The 18491-nt window shown below is 40.3% G+C and overlaps 1 protein-coding gene across 1 annotated transcript in view; it reads right to left on the bottom strand.

Moving 5' to 3' along the window:
- LOC102809207 (serine/threonine-protein kinase/endoribonuclease IRE1-like) overlaps window positions 1-18491 on the bottom strand; it is a 47836-nt gene that overhangs the window by 22370 nt on the left and 6975 nt on the right. Inside the window, exons 4-6 of the mRNA XM_085502533.1 lie at window positions 14545-14617; window positions 13112-13283; window positions 1991-2049 (exon numbers count right to left, since the gene is read on the bottom strand). Of these exons, the coding sequence (XP_085358659.1) occupies window positions 1991-2049; window positions 13112-13283; window positions 14545-14617 (304 nt within the window). The remainder of the gene's footprint in view (window positions 1-1990; window positions 2050-13111; window positions 13284-14544; window positions 14618-18491) is intronic.

Below are 18491 nucleotides of genomic sequence, written 5' to 3' on the forward strand. Positions count from 1 at the left end.
TTTTGTTGCATGGGGTTGAGTTAGATGCGAAATATGTTCATTCTGGTGTAGCTGGTCACCGTGATCGTCAGCGGCGCACGTTTGTACACTGTCGCTGGACAAAATAGAATTTGCCGTCGGAATTATCTCGTTATTTAGCAGGTTATTAGGCACGTCACTACACTGTTTTATTTCATCGATCGTCTGAGTAAAACTTTCAAAATTAAAATAAAAGAGAACATATTTTGACATTCTAAACATTAGACCATAGTGATCACTATAAAATAATTTAAAAAACGACAAATCACAGTTACTAAATAAATGACAGCCGCGTGGAAATAAATTGAAATTTTGTTGAAATAGGTTAACGCGTCGGGTCACAACGAGGGAAAGTGCGTTAAAAGCGGCGTTTAATTGGATAACAAAAATAATCGAGATCGACACACATACAGATAAATTCAGAGTGGATTCGAGTTACTGTGATCCATGGCGTTATTGTCATAATTATAGCATCATATTAAAACTTTATTTGGTGGAAACACATTGACCAAGCCCGGATTCTTATTTCAGAAAATATTACGCAGATCAAGTTGCAAGCATGGAGGTAAAACAAGAACAGAGGTGTGAATTTGACATTCAACACAAACCACCGAACAATTCACAAAACTTTTAGCCTTCGAAAATGAAAACAATTAGCAGTGTGTAAGGGCTGTGTAATTTCCTGTTTGTCCGACGCTTCGTTTTCGTGTCACTGTCAAAATTATTGCTACCTTTTACTTAACAGGGACTAAATAGTCTCTACAAAACGATAATCAGGATCGCAAAAAAGTCAACTCATTTGAAACACTTGCCGGACGTCTCTCTCTCCTCTGAAATCCGCCTCGGTGATCATGGTCCGGAATCTATTTCTTTCAAAAGAAATGTTGTCAGCGTTTCTCTTTAAACCTAGTTGTTTTTTTCATGGACGAGGACAGTTTTTCCAAAAAATGAATCTGAGGTTAAGTGGCTTTCGTTCACTGATGTCGCACCTTCTGATCGATTAGAAACGTGTGAATACTTACACTATGACTATATGTTTCACTGCAACTGCCCACAACACAACATCTAAAAACTCTCTCTCTCAAAAAAAAAGAAAATAGACAAAAAAAGAAAGAAAAAAAACGCCGACTGAAAAATGTATATCGTTTAAAAGTATACTGAATGACCAGTGTTATTACGGCTCAGGGGTATGACTTCCTCTCATATTTTGGCATTTTGGTGGCGCACTTTCGGCGAGAGTCGGAAATCCGGAAACAGTCAACCGTTTCAGGATAGGTGGGTGTGGCCACAACACGAGAAATATCCCAAAGTTACTTGGATACGAGTAATCATTTTCAGCAAAAAAATCAATAACTGCCCATTTCAGTGGGATACAGATCTAAAATGGGAAACGTGAGGGTGGGCATTGCACAGGCACTTTAATCACATCAAGGCAACACTGTGACATTCATCAATGTGCATACTTGATGCTAGATATTTTTCCTGCTTTTGTAAAATTGTTACTAAAATGTCATCATCATTTTGGACCATACAGATAGTTTTAGATATTGCTTTTAGTTTTTGATCAAAATGAGTGTAATTTTGTATTAACATTTCATGGGGAAAGGCACAAATTGTACAAAATCATTTTATACATGTAGATGGCTATTCATGGTTGTTTTCAACAGGTGATACATGTTTCACTGACATCAAACAAATGAACAGCAATCTATAGTGTTTGTGATAATTACAAAATCTTAGCAGTGTACCATAACACATAATGCATTTTCAATCCCAATTGCTGCTTTACTGTGGTATTTCAGTGAGCTACAAAATCACAAGGAAGTTACAGCCTGCCAGAACAAGCAATAAATACATCTACTGTTATTCTAGTTTTTGTTCAATTATTTATTTGTCCAAATATTCATAAATAATTTTATTAAGTTATAGTCATCCAAAATATAATCAACCTGCGATACACAAACCCACTCACCATATTTTGAATTATCAGTCGCCACATGAGATGAATAATCCATAAAAGTCACATTCCATCTGTAAATGAACAAGCCATGCATGGCACAGTACCAGTTAGTTATCAAATTTAAGATATATAGTTTTGTTTATAGTAATATAGCTGGAATATAACCATGTCGGGGATATGATTTTTTTTAACATTAAAATGATTGACATTTGTATCTGATCGTCAAACAAGTACTTGTCCGTATTGAGAGATATTGCTCTGGAACAGCATTCAAAATCAGCCATTTTGAATACATGTATATATATATAACATGATGTATAACGAATATATAAAATTTGAATATAATCAGTCAAAGCATTTAAGAGATATGGCTCTAGAAGTCCAATCATTAAAACAAAATGGCCACCAGTCAGCCATTTTGAATCCAATCGAGAAAAATAAAATGACGCGCATCAGAAACCTGTAATGTCTAATGTGTGTTATAAGTTTGAACAGAATCCATCCATAAATGCAAGAAATGCTTGATATTCGAGGATTTTTTTAGCACAAAAATAGCCACCTTTAGGCCACTTTGAAAAGGATCGTTAAACCAATATATCTGTATATCTGTGACATGATGTATAATGATTATTAAAAATTTGAACATAATCAGTCAAAACAAGTCAGACATATGGGTCTGGAAACCCATTCATTAAAACAAAATGGCCGCCAGTCGGCTATTTTAAATGTTATCTAAAAAACAAAATTATTTGCATCAAGGTCCCATAATGTCTAATGTATATATCAAGTTTGAACAAAATCCATCTGTAAACAGCCGAGAAATGCTTGATTTTTATAATTTTTTAGCACAAAAATGGCCGCCATTCGGCCATCTTGCATCAGATCGTAAAACAAAATGATGTGCATCAAGGTCCTATAATGTCCAACATATTGTTTTGTGATTGGTCCAGGCATTTCTAAGATACAGGTCCACTCGTACGCACGCACGGACACATGAAGGTCAAAACATAAGTCCCCGTTTTCGAACTGCGTCCAAACGGGGACTAATAAATTTTAATATTTTAATGCTTTCGTCTGGAATATGATGAAAAATTCATGCAAACTATACAGGTTGTGTGATGAACGTAAAACATACATGTAGATGCAACATTGTAACTAATTACGATGAGTCTGTTTATACATTGATTATTTATATGGTTAGACAGTCAGCATTCAGCTAATTCCTAGTGGTACATGAAAGTCGGCAAAAAAATTAATTCTCCAACTCGTTGCTGAAAGAATACTTGTAAATGAAACAGTATTCAATTTTACTACTTTTTATTATTATTTTAGTTTATCAATATGTATTTTTTTGCTTGATATTTATTTACTTGGTCTTGTTTCCGAGTTGCATTACGATTGAAATGTATTTTGATAGTTTTAGGAGATTTCTCATTAGCATAGTTGCGTGACAAAACAACCAGAAGTTGAAATGCATGATGGGACCATGAGGTCTAGGAGAGCGCCTTTTTCAAGATGTCGGACTGACAGCAACCATTTTCCGACGCGCCGCAGATTGAACTACCCTGAACTTTGCCGAAGTCTACGTGACGTTTGGTCAGTGAACACTGATTACTTTGTGGCTGGTTCATGATGTGAAATCATCACGAACTCGTGCGAATCTGCGAACTATTGTTTTAACGGCAAATCGTCCACGTCCGCGCTTTTCTTACTTTATCGTGTGACTACTGAGTTAGAAGTTCGCCGATCTACGCCCAACGACGTGAAATCTGTAGTGACCTGACAGGGATTCCTTCACGGTCTGTGAGATCGATTGCCATCCTGAATTTGTGCGAACCCGGACACTATCCCATCGAACTCAACCTGCACAAAGCATCAGATGTTTAACAGGGATCGATCCCAGCGCCTACCGTGAAATCTACGCAGCGAGCTGTCTCCTGGTGACCAACTTCACAGTGATCAACTGGGAACAACGAATATGTTCTTCTGACTACCGGTTGCTTATACAAGACGATACTATTCTGATTTACTGATAAGTACTTTTATGTAACGTTGAATCATTGACATTGAACTATTCTCTTGTGCGATCACGCAATTTACGCATAATTGTTTTTCAGATCAAATTGTTATACATATGTGCATGTACAATTTTTTATAACTTAGGCATATATAAATTAATGTAAATTAGGCGAGGATTCTCTCCGAACCCGCCTATTCACATAGTTCATACCCACCATAGACTCCGGTCAGTTAAAATGACTATTTTGAACTGTAGGCATTAATCATTAATTCTGCCGGTGACGGAGAGATAGAATCTAGGTCAGCGGAAGCCCATGACCTCAAGATTCTTTTACCCCTTACGTCACGAACCCACGTGACCGAGGCCACATGGCAGCGCCATAGGTAGCCGTCAATCACTCCGGTTCCTTTCGCTCCGCCTCGAGGACTTAGACCAACGCGACGGAAAGAGTGGGGAGGGGACCCGGAGTCTATGGTGGGTATGAACTATGTGAATAGGCGGGTTCGGAGAACCCTCGCCTAAATTCACTACGTTCAATTACCCACCATAGACTCCGGTCAGTCAAAATGACTATTGCCTGTGCTGTCCCCGGAGCAAGAAGCCAAAATGCTGCTACGGTGACAGGGTTCGGTGTGCCCGAGAAAGCTAGACCCCAACCAAATTCTGGGGGTATTAAGCTTTCGAAGTAAAGACCGAAACAGTTCTGCATGAGGGCATAGGCCGCAAAGCGGGACTTGGGAAGTGGAAGTGCTGATGGTAGAGAAATCTGTCCGCATAAAATGCCGGACTGACTTATTGCCTATGCGCAGGGACACTAGCGGTCGTTCGGGCTGGGGGTCAGCAAACCAAGACTGATCCGCTACGACGGGATGCAACCTAGAGAGACCCTTTTCAATGGATTCGGTGTCTCTTAGATGGTAGTTGATAAAGACGTTCTGCGTTCTCCAGAAGCCTGCCCTCCATGTGTGCTAGCACTAGCGAGTTAGCCATCGCACAGACCTCATGCGCTCATACTTGGTGTCTCTGCGAGCTCTGTATCGAAGAATATAAAGTATTAGACCTCTAATACAGTCGCAGTAAACCACCTAGTTATGGAAGTTGGGGAGGCCAGCCCATTCTGCCTGCCTGGGCCATAACACAAAGATGTGTGCCTGGCACCCCATTCAAAATCCTTAGTACGGTTTGGTGGCAACTCCGTGCTCGAACCGGGTAGAGAAGCAATTCCTCCTGACCCTCCGGGCAGACAAAATTTGACAGCCAGGGGATGACGATCGGGTGAGGATCGTGTCCTGGGATTTGGTTCTGGGCGAGAAACTCGATTCATGTCTTTAGCACAACTTGATTGTCCACAACGGCGGTCCATCATCCGAGGACAATGCCCCCCCCCCCAGCTCTGGCCGACGCCTACCTGAGGCAAGGGCCAGTAGGAAGACTATTTTCCACGTCAAAAATTTGAGTGGTGCTGATGGGAGAGGCTCAAAGAGTGGTCTGCTTAGAGCAAACAACAGCCGACGAGTCCCAGTTGGGCGGCTCCCTTGTATGGGGTCTTGGCGTCCGGAAAGCAGTAAATAGTCTCCTAATAATAGGACAACCCATGATAATATGCAGGTGTGCACCTGTCGAAGTTTTCACCGATGCCCGGTGAACGGGAAGAGAGGAAAGGCGTACACAACTAAGTGGGTCCATGGGGTGAGCAAAGTGACCCTGGCCCAGGCTCCTGGAGTCAGCAGGAGTGTTACGTACGTCGGGAGCTTGGCGTTCCGGGGTGCGGCAAACCCGTCCAACCTTGGACCGTCCCACAGCCGAAACAGCCTAGAGGCTACCCACTGGGGTATCAGCCACTCCGTGTTCAGGAGACGGAGCTGTACTGAAAGGGCGTCGCCAGACTGTTCCTTACCCCTGGAAGGTGGTGTGCGGTTAGCTCCACATTGTATTCCAGGCACCAAAGGAGGATTTGCTTCCACTAGGACTGACAACGATGGGGAAGGCGTCCCCCCTCCTTCTTGAAGGAGACCACCACTGCGTTGCCTGTGAGAAGCAGGACTCTGTGGTCTCAAACTACGGGTCAAAAGCGTGGTAGTGCTAAGTGCACTGCTCTCAGTTCGAGTCGGTTGATATGGTAGTCCCGAAACTAATGCGAGGGCCATATCCTTGGGCTTGTTGGTCCAATAGATGCGTTCCCCAACCCTGGGGGAGGCATCTGTTACCAGAGTCATACCTGCGGCGAGTGGGTCCAAAGGGCACCCCTGTCCAATGTTGGCCAGTGACGACCACCAGGGCAGGGCTTCCTTCACTTGGTCCGAGAACGAAACCCGCCTATCTAGTTCCCATAAGAGAGCTCAGAGTTATAACAAGCGTTATACTGGGCGGCTGCGTAGTGCGGCCTGGGGAACGACCCTTTGAACTGAGGTCATCATTCCGATGATCTGTATTAGTTCTCGGAGGGACACTGAGGGAACGCTGACTAGGCATTCGGCTAGGCTGCTTAGCATTAAGCAACACGCTCGATATGCCAAGCTTACCACTGTGTCAAAACTCCATGCCCAGGGACACCAACTGCGTGTTGGGTCGAGGTGGGACTTGCCGATTTACTAACGAGCCCAACTGGTGAAGTAAATACTGTGTTAGCCTGACGTGTTTGGCTATTAACCCATTGCCCGGGTTGTTAGTAACCAGTAGTCTGGGTGCGGATTGAGGTGTACCAACATCTGGTGAAGCGGCAGCGCTACCAGTTTCATCACTCGGGTGAACACATAGGGCGCTGTGCCTAACCCGAACAGGGGGGCACCCAAAATTTGAATACTTGGCCCAGTTGGGCAATTCGAAGGAGATGGGTGCATCGGTAGGCCTCGCTTAAGTCTAGTGGGGCTAGCCAGTCGAAATGGTGGATGGAGAGGAGAACCCTGAATGGTGTCTAGGTCCAAAACTGGACGCCCGCCACTTGTAGATTTGGTACTACGAACACATTTGGGTAAAGCCTGGACTTATTTCCGGCTGATGTACCCTGTGTATGACGCCTTTTCCCAGCAAATTCTACTTCCTGTCTGATTGAGTCCCCTGGCAGTGCCCAACAGGGGAGACACTGATGGGGGGAAATGGAAATTTCAGCGGTATCTCCTAACACCCGCTGTGTCCAAACCGGACTACACCGGCGCTATCTGTGTACAACAGGGATATGTGGCCATGTGTTCGGCAGTTGCGAGGGGGGGGTGCTTCCTTCCCCATGAGGTGAGTTCCCCAAAGCCTAAAGTAGTCACTAAGTTGTGACCTGGCCACTCACCAAACATGTGCCTGTTTCCCCTCCCCCTCCCCCATTGCAGAGGTAAGTGTCAAACACGCTTCCCCTGCTGGTGGAAGATGTCCAGTCTGCGTCACTGAGGTGTAAACGTACCCTGGCTCAGCTTGTTGGCGAAAACACGTGCATCTAAGGCCGCGTCTCGTAGCACAGTAGTGACCCCGGCCAAGAGAGCCAGGCGACACTAGGGGGTGTCGCACGTAGATGTGCGGTGGCCCACCAGTAAAAATGTCGCCTGGTCTAGGAGGCTGGTGCGTTCTGCCTCCAAGGTCTCCAGATTCCTGGGCACGCACAATAATGGGCTCAAGCAACTCTGCCCTCAGGCCTGAATGGGTCGTCTTCAATTGGCAAAGACACCCATGGAACGCGGCTATCCCCCTTTGCCCAGTTTGCCAAATTCGTGGTACCGGGGTCTGGGGAAAGAGCCTTGGAATCCGGTTGGGGGCGTTTTGGTCTCATCCCGGGTAGCGTTTGGTCCAGTGGGAAGTGTAGCCTAATGTTATCCCCACCCGGGGGCCTTAAGCATTACATCCTCCGCGGCTGACCAACATCGCCCCATCAACACCGTTTGCGTGCTCTGCACCCCACTCCGCACTCAGACGGACAGGGAGAGATGTGCCAACGGGGTCGCTTTGGATCCTGACGCCCGTGAACCCATAAGCGTTGAAGCAACCTTAGGTGGTCGCTTTAGGATCAAGGGTGGGGGTATCTACAGTGTACATCGTATCACTGGGATTGATGATATTCCGCCTCACCCCAAAAGCGTGGCTCACCGAGTCATACAGATGAAAGACTCTGAGGGACCACCCGGAGTACCGGCTGTATCCGACGCGAGTGAACTGCGTCCTCTTTCACTTTAAATATGTGAGAGGGAGCGTGTTCGACTGTGCGTCTCATGACAGGGTCGGTTCCCTCTGGGGACGCCCGTGGGTCGGTAAGAAAGGAGTAAAAAACCCACAGCCGAGACCGGACACAAGGATAAATTCATTACCGTTGTACCGTTACCGCGTAACGAACCCTAGCTGGCTGAAAGTAGGGGGGTCAACGTGTACCCTGCCCTGAAAGCCTTGCCCCGAGATCGAAGGCTTGGCTGCCAGCACCCCATTGGCATTCAGTGCCCGAGGCTCCAGAGGAGGCCCGTTGCAATTAGCCTGAGCCTCGGCCTCCCCCCAATATAGTGGGAGAGCCGCGGCTGGGAACGGAGGTTCCCCGGAAGAGACATGTTTGAATGCAAACATGCTTTCATGTTTCTTCCTGCTTGCCCACCGAGGGGACACAGTGGAGACAACTCGCTCTGACTGCATCTGATCTACCCGGCCTGCCAGGGACACAATTGCCCCGACAGTCCTTCGACCAAAGCCCTCAACTCAGAGGCAAACCCGGCGCCGTGCGAGGAAGGTCCACAAAAGGACCTGCAATGGGCCCCATAGGAGGAAAGCCTCCAGGGGCACAGCCTCGCTGCAGCCGGTAAAATTGGGTAAACCACCACCTGAAAAAACAGACTGTGAGGATGCCTTCCGATCAGCGGGGAAAAATATCGGTACCTCCACCGTCGGGCCTCTTACTCGTCGTCCCGGTACACGAAGTACCGGTAGCCGAGCGTGAGGACTTTCCACTCATGCAAAACACGCAACTCACTTTAACCGATTTGTTTACTGGACACGCGACCTTGCTGTGACGTGGTCAGTCTCAGCGGTTTTGATTTTGAATTTTTAAGGATGCCATTTGGAATGAAGAATTCGGGAGCTACTCTGGTACGGGGAATCAGGAAATTATTGTCAGGTATGGAGGGGGTTGGAAGCTATATAGATGACCTGATAGTTTATTCAAGCTGCTGGGATGAGCATGTTCAAGTATTATCTGAGTTGTTACGAAGACTGAGGGCAGCGGACATAACAGCTAGACCATCTAAGTGTGTTCTGGGTGCAACATCAGTAGAATTCCTGGGTTATGAAATTGGACATAATTAGGTGAGTCCGAGTCACGACAACATGGAAAAAATTTGAGAAGCGCAAAGACCAGCGACCAAGAAAGGTGTCCGATCATTCTTTGGGCTGGTCAATTACTACAGAGACCACATCCCCTTATTCGCAACTATTGCAGCACCCCTGAGTGATCTACTAAGGAAAGGACAACCCAACAAAGTTGTATGGGGAGAGGCCCAGGAGAAAGCATATAACACTTTGCGGGAATACGTATTGGGCAAACCAATTTTGAAGTTGCCAGACCCACAGAAACCATTTGTGTTGCGGACGGACGCGTCTCAGGTAGGAATTGGAGCAGTACTTAATATGCAGAATCATGGTGAGAAGCTTCATCCAGTTGCGTATGCAAGTAAGAAGTTATCCGATGTAGAAAAGAAATATTCAACTGTAGAAAGAGAATGTTTAGCCATTGTATGGGGCGTGAATAAATTTCGCTTATATTTAGCCGGTGTGGAGTTCATTTTGCAGACGGATCATAAACCATTGTCTTACCTGGATAAAACCAAGTTTCCAAATGACCGAGTGATGAGATGGGCGATGACTCTGCAAGGATATAATTATCGTGTTGAGGATATTCCTGGACGGGACAATGTGGTAGCGGACTACCTGAGTAGATTGATGGACTGAGGAACTGTTGAACAGTATAGTAGAATGTTATTCGTTTATGATTATATTTCATATTTTATTATATTCTACTGTATGTGATTTTCGAATTTATGTACTCAGAGCTTTATTCAGTTCGATTTGATATATTGTATTGTTGTTTTATTTGAAATTGTTATCATATTCGTATTATTGATATCGTTGCTAGTCATGTAATATTATATGTTATAATATTCTTGAGAGGGGAGGCATGTCGCATACGGCTTATTTACCACTTCCGTGTCACTGAGAATGTTCTAGAACCGTACTGTGTCTGGGTGGAATATTCTAGATTTTTTTTAGAAAATGGTTGAATAGGTAATAGAACACTGTAGGAGGCAATAGAAGGTAATGGAACATTCTAGAAATTTGTAGTAAGTTCCAAACTCATTATGTATGCTGATGTAATGGTCTATTTATAGACAGTGTGGGTATATATAGGGGAGTTGTTCAGCACTGAGATCAGATCGGAGATCTCGTTGAATTGTATTGGAGTTTAAGTATCTAGTCATATGAGTAGTGGAGTTTTACCGCGTTATTGTACTTGATGTTTGCAGAGTATAATAATACCAGTTGAAACCTCATCTGTTGGCTCCGTGATCGTATTTTATCATCGCCGCCAGGGAAGTCTTCTGTTATTGTTGCCATTTTGGTATTTGAACCATCACACCTGTACTATACCAATTACGGTAATATTACGTTGCGTGTGACACACTCATTTTGACTTTACATCCCAAATACTAGACTGGCACAGTCGGGGCGATTAATTTGTTTTTGTAGTATAAATAAAATTAAATAAATTGCGAAATGGATGTGTTAGCGCAAAATCCCTTGTAACTGCGAAATCACCCCGACTGGTTTCCTTTGCATGGCCCTCTATCGACACTGCAGGAACCCGTCAATTTTTCAACAGGTAATTATGTTAATGAGTGTGATAATTGACAATCATCTGAGCCAATCACAGCATCTTTTCAACTGACAACTGACCGAGAAGACGTCGGCTGATTGTAGCAGTTGATATTTTTTTAGTTCTACGACTAGTACGAGTTACTTTTTTACACATTGTGATGAATTAGAAACGACGACTACGACAAACTCGAATTTCAACGTGCCGCCATGTTGGGTCTGCAGTGTGACCTTTACCATGTTGACCTCATTATGCACGTATTTCCGTGCCCACCTCAGTATAATATGTGCATCATGAATATTTAATAGCAATGAATTTCCTGCAGAATAAACCAGTCAGGGTGATTTCGCGCTAACACCTCCATTTCGCGATTTTTTATTTTATTTTATTTAAACTACAAAAACAAATTAATCGCCCGACTGCGCCAGTCTACCCAAATACCACTGTTGTGAGGCACATATACACATGTAGCACAAAGCAGTACCTTGACATGAAAATACCTCATAAGCTGAGACACGCAGACAACAAATGAGACAAGCCATTTGTAACTAAATAATTTAATGTTGATATACCGGTATGCTTAATTTGTATTTGTTCATTTTAATATGCTTTTATTTTTAGTTTATAACTTAATACATAATAATATATTTGCTTTATTAAAAGTGCATCTCTAATGGAAGCATACATGAACCAAAAACTGCAGTGGATTGCTATAACTTGTTCCAACCCCTTGACCCATCGCTTTAATTTATTGAGTGAAAGCGCTATTAATACTAAGGTAATGTAATTAAAATTAAAATTATATAAAATATTGAACATCGAGATGATACATTTTATTTTTAGTAGTATCTTGGGTTAATTTAAAGGGTGGTAGTCGTCGCGCCATCCATGGCAACTTTGGCTGTTGCAAAGATCAACAAGTACAAACTGAGACCATACCAAGCTTGGATTAGGTATTTTAAGGTGATTGGAAGGTATCAAAGGAGTGACCGACGGTAATCAGTGCAAGTTGCACCCAGGTCAAACCTCATACTTGTGATTTCCATTATAAGAGCGCATTGAATTGTGGGAAAATCTATGTTTATCAACACAGCGCGACGACCACCGCCCTTTAATGGTATAACATCCTAAACAATTGCACTTCAAACCACACAAGGATCTCAGGATTGTTTTTTGTTCTGAAAAACTGAGTTATAAATTAAGAATTTTTTTAATGACACTACAGACATGTAAAAATAATAATAACCTCAGATATCATTTATGACATAAGCAATAACCCCCCCCCCCCAAGTTACCAGTATTTCACAACTTATGATACATTGTACACTGGTAAATGCACACACCAAAGTCGAGTGCATACATGAAGATGAATGACTTGCAAAATAGTGAATGAATGTCAGATCGTGGAGAAATATTGTCATATTCATGTACCCCAAAAAACTGGTTAAAAATTTCTCTCAAATTCACCAAGTGGTATTACTATTGTAATTGTGTCTGTCTGCAGAAAACACTGCTAGCAATGTACAACAGTAATGGACAATTTTCCATAATTTGGAGATCTAACATAATTTAAAGATCAAAATTTGACTTTCTGATACCATCTAGGGGTTTTTCTAAAAATAATTTTTAAGAGGAAGCACACACTTGTTACCATTGGTAACACTTGTTATAACTGATCATAATCTTCTGACTGTTCCTGGTTCGAGGGAGCAAGCCTTGGGTATGAGGGCGCTGCACCCCAATTCCCCTGTCTAGAAGAACCCTAGCCATCTGCCAATCTCCTGTTTGCATTTTGTTTCCATATTTGAATTGTGTGCTTCATCCGTGTTCATCCGCTATGTTACCAAAATACATGTATATCTATCAAGGGTGGTAGAAATTTGGTGTTGTTTTTTTCAAAGATTTCCGTATCCATGTTGACAAACATTTTTTGATTGTCAATGTGATTTTTTTTGGTTATGTTGAAATTGCCAAGAACGGAAGGGAAAGCAGTTTACCTCTTGCTTGGCTATTAACCATCCTTTTTGGGGGATACCTGGTGGCCATGCAAGGGAAAGACATGCCATGGCATGAAGCTAGGCGATTAGATGGCATACACACACAGTACGTGTTTACTTTAATTTGACGTAGTATTTACCATGCCGTTCATTTAGTGTTATTTACTTGATCTAACCACTTGACAAGTAGTTTTATGGCTTTGTTGCCTACAACAAGTATGAAACAATTTGCAATATTGTAGGAAAGTAACAAACAAAATTCTAGTAGCAGCAGAGAGTACTTTTACCTTTTTTCCCTAGTTGTACTATCAAACATCGTTATAGTGTATTCAGTTCTTCCCAGGTACAAAGAAGCACTTCCTGATGAGGGACATGTGGTATCACTACCGTCCATTGTTAAAGTCTGCTGTTTCTCACCAGTCAATGGGTCCACTGCAATCCAAATATCTGTTTTTCGACCTGGAAACACATTTATATTTACATTAGGTCTTGACATGCACTCACAGTTAGAATTTTAAGAACCTTATTGGTTTAATTAGAGTGATATGCAAATCTTCATGTTTTTTTTAAAGTAAGATATATACGCCAATAATTTTATCACCTATTTGTAATTTATTGGTATTCTAATTGTCATGCTGGTTTATTTTACAGGAGAGTGTTGTGTAATATACTGATGTAGCGGAGTTCAATGTGCTTCAAATACAACACTATGTGCCCCAAATACAACACTACACATGTATGTGCCCCAAATACAACACTATGTGCCCCAAATACAACACTACACATGTATGTGCCCCAAATACAACACTATGTGCCCCAAATACAACACTATGTGCCCCAAATACAGCACAATGCATATGAAATGCTGTCACTTACTATTACTTAACAAGCAGCCCGTCGGCTGAGATAGCTCCGCTGTTAGCAATGCCCATTTCAATTATAGAACTGAAGATATCATTATAAAAAGACAAATATGTATAGCATCAAAACAATCAGACTTGCTGTTTTCAAAAAGAATTCAAAAATATCACTTTTTACCAAAAATGACAAAAATATTCATTAAAATTAGATAATTGAAGATATCATCATCAAATGAACAAATCTGAGAGATGTCTACCTGTAGTACATATATATATATATATATATATATATAATAGCAAAGCAATGAGACTTACGGTTTTTAACAAGAAGTCAAAAATATCACTTTTAACCAAAAATGACAAAAATATTCACCAAAATTAGAGAATTAAAGATAACATTGCAAAATGAACAAATCAGAGAGATGTCTACCTGTAGTACCTATATATATAATAGCGAAGCAATCAGACTTACGGTTTTTAACAAGAAGTCGAAAATATCACTTTTTACCAAAAATGACAAAAATATCCACCAAAATTAGAGAATTGAAGATATCATTATGAAATGAACAAATCTAAGAGAGGTCTACACGATGGACGGCGACGACTCATATGATAAGCTCTGCTTGACAAAGTCGATAGCGGAGCTATGAAATAATTAAACTGATGTAGCCCTATTTAAAGCATTTTAAAATTATTAATAATAAAACAAAAGTGCATTGATGATTCCATCATACGTAATCTTCATACCAAGTTTGATTGAAATTTGTCCCGACATATGTCAGAGAGACATTCAAGGACATATCAACCTGTTCTAATGACAGACAGCTGGTCATACGGATTTTAGTTTGTGATCAACTTACCAGTATAGAGAAGGCCATCTGTACTCTTACAGGGTGCAGCAGATACCAGTTCTGGTATTGTGAAAGGTAGTTTCTATTATGAAGAATAACAAATGATAATGATTACTATAAATTCATTAATTATTCTCTGGGTTTTAAATTTGCTATTTTTGTATAATAAACCAAATTATATCCATGTGAACAATTAAAATAACAATCAAACTCTTTGTTTCCTTGGCAATGTAAAACCCAGTGAATATGCTCAAAACATCAATAAAGTGAAATTACATGTCAGTGACCATCATAAAACAGTTTTATAATATTTCAATAACAAAGGAAATAATACATGGTCTGGATTGTTTTGGTGATTACATGAACATGTGTAAATGTTAACGACTTGTGAAAATAGCACACAGCAATATTGGTACAAATATAAAAATATGATTGTGTTATTGTTGCAAATAGTCGAATAGTATTGCGTTCAGATGCACCAAACGACTTAAAATGTTCTGCTTTGTGTCACATGAAATAATTTTATACCCTAATTTGATAATTTTTTTCATTAAGTTTGTAATAAAACAATGTCTAATTAATTACTTTAATTTGTACGACTACGACAAATATTTAAACTATCTATTTTCACAAAATTGAAGTCCCATTTTTTGATGGGAAGTTACTGCTATTATTGGCTTTGATGTCAAAACCCAGGAGGAGAGATGAAAACCTGGAACATGGGCAAACATGTCACTCTGCATGGTGATGGTTGGAAAACAGTACTAATTATTCAAGGCATACAGTGAATAATTACATGTGTACACTACTAAACATTTTGTATCAATGTTCAAAAATGACTAGATCAGGTACTATTATGGCATAGACTTGTAATTGTTTGAAAATCAACAAATATAAATATGACATTTTACTTTACTTGCATTTTGACACAAATAGTGTCATGTTTACTGTCAACATTACACTAAGCTGTTTTATAATAGTTTTCATAAACATGATGCAACATATATATTAAGGTAGCAGACAACATCAAAAACAACGGTTGAAAAGTTCATGTCGTTCATGATCGACTGTCCACAACATAAAGAAGCAAGAATAAGGTTATTTCAATCTTTCTGTAATGTTATTTCTTTTTTAAATCATTATTTTTGTTTTATAGAATAGCATTTTACTATGTTCTTTTAAAAATGAATAAAGTTAATATTATTATTAATTTGAAATTAATTTTTATAATTTATCCATCAAATAATATTATTATTTTCATGCATTTTGTGAGATATGTTGCATATGAGTTTTTCAGGGTCTTGGACATGTGTTAAAAGTCTATTACACATCCATTATATGACATTTCACTCAAAGTATCCTCAGACTCAGATTTAATATTGTAAATCAAGTAAGTAGATTTCACTGAATTTTACTACATGGTTTATTTTTATGCTGTTATTCACAAAACCCAGATGAAATAAAACCAAGACATGAATGTCACAGTGCCAGTTATTATAATATAAAATACTCATATTAAAATACAATGTAATACGTGGAACATCTGCGAACAACTGAATTAATATGTACTCTCTGTGGGTACAACTCATCATGATTTCCCTTTATCTGAACTGAAAACTTTCATTGAGTCTGGTCCAAAATCTCAGATTACACAAGTGCAACCAACTGTGTCTTATACATGCTCAAGAAACTGCATTCATAAATCTGAGTAAACCTTGATGTACCTTTAATAACAACTTGATTTCTTTGTTAATTCAGGTCTTTGTTTCATATCTGGGTTTGTTTCATATCACCACTATAATTCCCATCAAAATGTAGCCCTGACACCCCTCTACAGTTTCCACTGAGATTGGTAATGGTATGACCCATCTCAGGGGTACCAATGAAAGTGTAGCTTTTTAATGAAAATCACAGCTTTGACACCGTGCAGCATAGCTTGGTCAGGAAACGCTTAGCTGAAGGAATGAAATCCGCTAGTTTTGACATTGAGAACTCAAGCTTTGAACATATTTTGATGTTGAGGGCGTACACAACATGGTTGCCTCCAAAAGCAGTGTTAGCGACAGTAAGTATTTTACTCGTTTTCTAAACAAAATCACCAAGTTATGCTGTGTAATATGCCGCAATCAGTGAATTTCAGGTTCAATTTCATTTCTAGAAAGTTTCAGCCACCATTTTACAAAACTTGCAGAGAAATCTCTATTCCAATTTTCGAAGCAAACAGGCTAGCAGGACGTCCTATTCTTATACATGTACTTGGATTTTATGACAGTGTAAAGACGTGGTGGCTAGTGTTGGCAATGTCTGTTTTCGAGAGTTTGTAAAAGCTCACGAAGATTTAAAAGTTAGCATCATATGAGATGAATATTTAGCTTCTCTTCCTTTCATTTATGCGCTAGCCACCACGTCTTTACACTGTCATAAAATCCAAGTACATGTATAAGAATAGGACGTCCTGCTAGCCTGTTTGCTTCGAAAATTGGAATAGAGATTTCTCTGCAAGTTTTGTAAAATGGTGGCTGAAACTTTCTAGAAATGAAATTGAACCTGAACCTCACTGATCGCGGCATATTACACAGCATAACTTGGTGATTTTGTTGAGACAACGAGTAAAATACTTACCGTCGCTAACGCTGCTTTTGGAGGCAGCCATGTTGTGTACGCCCTCAACATCAAAATATGTTCAAAGCTTGAGTTCTCGATGTCAAAACTAGCGGATTTCATTCCCTGCAGCTAAGCTTTTCCTGACCAAGCTATGCTGCACGGTGTCAAAGCTGTGATTTTCATTAAAAAGCTACACTTTCATTGGTACCCCTGCATCTGTCACTGATTCAGATCAAGGTAATAACATGACATCACTAAAAACCCTAGCATTACAATCTGAGCTAATTATTTATTCTAAGCATGCTCAGTTGTTCTCTGAGTGGTGTTGGGAGAGGTAGTTTTGAATGAAAATCATGAAAAAGACCCACTTAGGATTTTCAGATCTGAATAAAAAAATTACGTGCATATTCGGCAGAGACTAGTTCATCAACCTGCCGAGTTTACCTCATATTTTCAAATTTGTTTTGATAACCTACAGTGGATATTCCTAGTTGTTAAGAATATTTAAACAACCAAGCTGATGATTGTAAACATATCTAGTTTATAATATCATGTTTTTATCTTTACTTCATTACAGACTAGCTCCCAGGTACCAGTACATCTATTAACATGCTTGGAACAGTTCTTCAATTCAAGCAGAACTACGGGTTAACAATATTAAAATGTACATGTACACTGTAAACTGTTTTTACATTTTACGTTAATATATTTTTGTAATTTCATGATTTAGGAACTTCGAGAGAAAGAAAATTTTTGAAATTCACAGCAACTATTTGTACATGATTTCCGCAACCCATAAAATTTGCAAAAAATTTCTATGGTAAAAAGGTCATGTCTCCAAATTTTTTTTGTTACGGTATTTGTCTGATAGCCTGCCTTGAGCAATGTTTAGAAGAGCTGCTCATATTTTTTAGGTGAGTAATAGCTCAAAAACATCAGTAAGGACAATCTTTTAGCATTGAATTCGGTAAAAAAAAACAGCATGATGTTTTTAAAAGAAACAGGAAATTGTGTATTCCATATACTTGAAATACATAAATTGAACTGGCGCCAGGATAGAGTGAAATGTTCTAAAAATTACTCCTACATGTACCGGTATCACTTATATCACATTTCTAAAACTTTGATCTGCTCTAGACATTTTCTGTGACTCCTAAACTGATAGCAGTTTTTTTGTAACCAAAAGATCACTCACTTGCTGATACATGGATGAGCAGTGTATACAATATGGTAAATAATATGGTTAGAAATTACTATTGAGGGAAATATTACTCCTAACATTGTATATCAATAAAATTGTATATTATGAAACAAAAGCACAAAGTTGCTGATCAAAATCAATAAATCTGTAA

Source organism: Saccoglossus kowalevskii, chromosome 8 (assembly GCF_978046115.1).
Source record: "Saccoglossus kowalevskii chromosome 8, keSacKowa6.1, whole genome shotgun sequence".
In the NCBI taxonomy this organism is placed as follows: domain Eukaryota; kingdom Metazoa; phylum Hemichordata; class Enteropneusta; family Harrimaniidae; genus Saccoglossus; species Saccoglossus kowalevskii.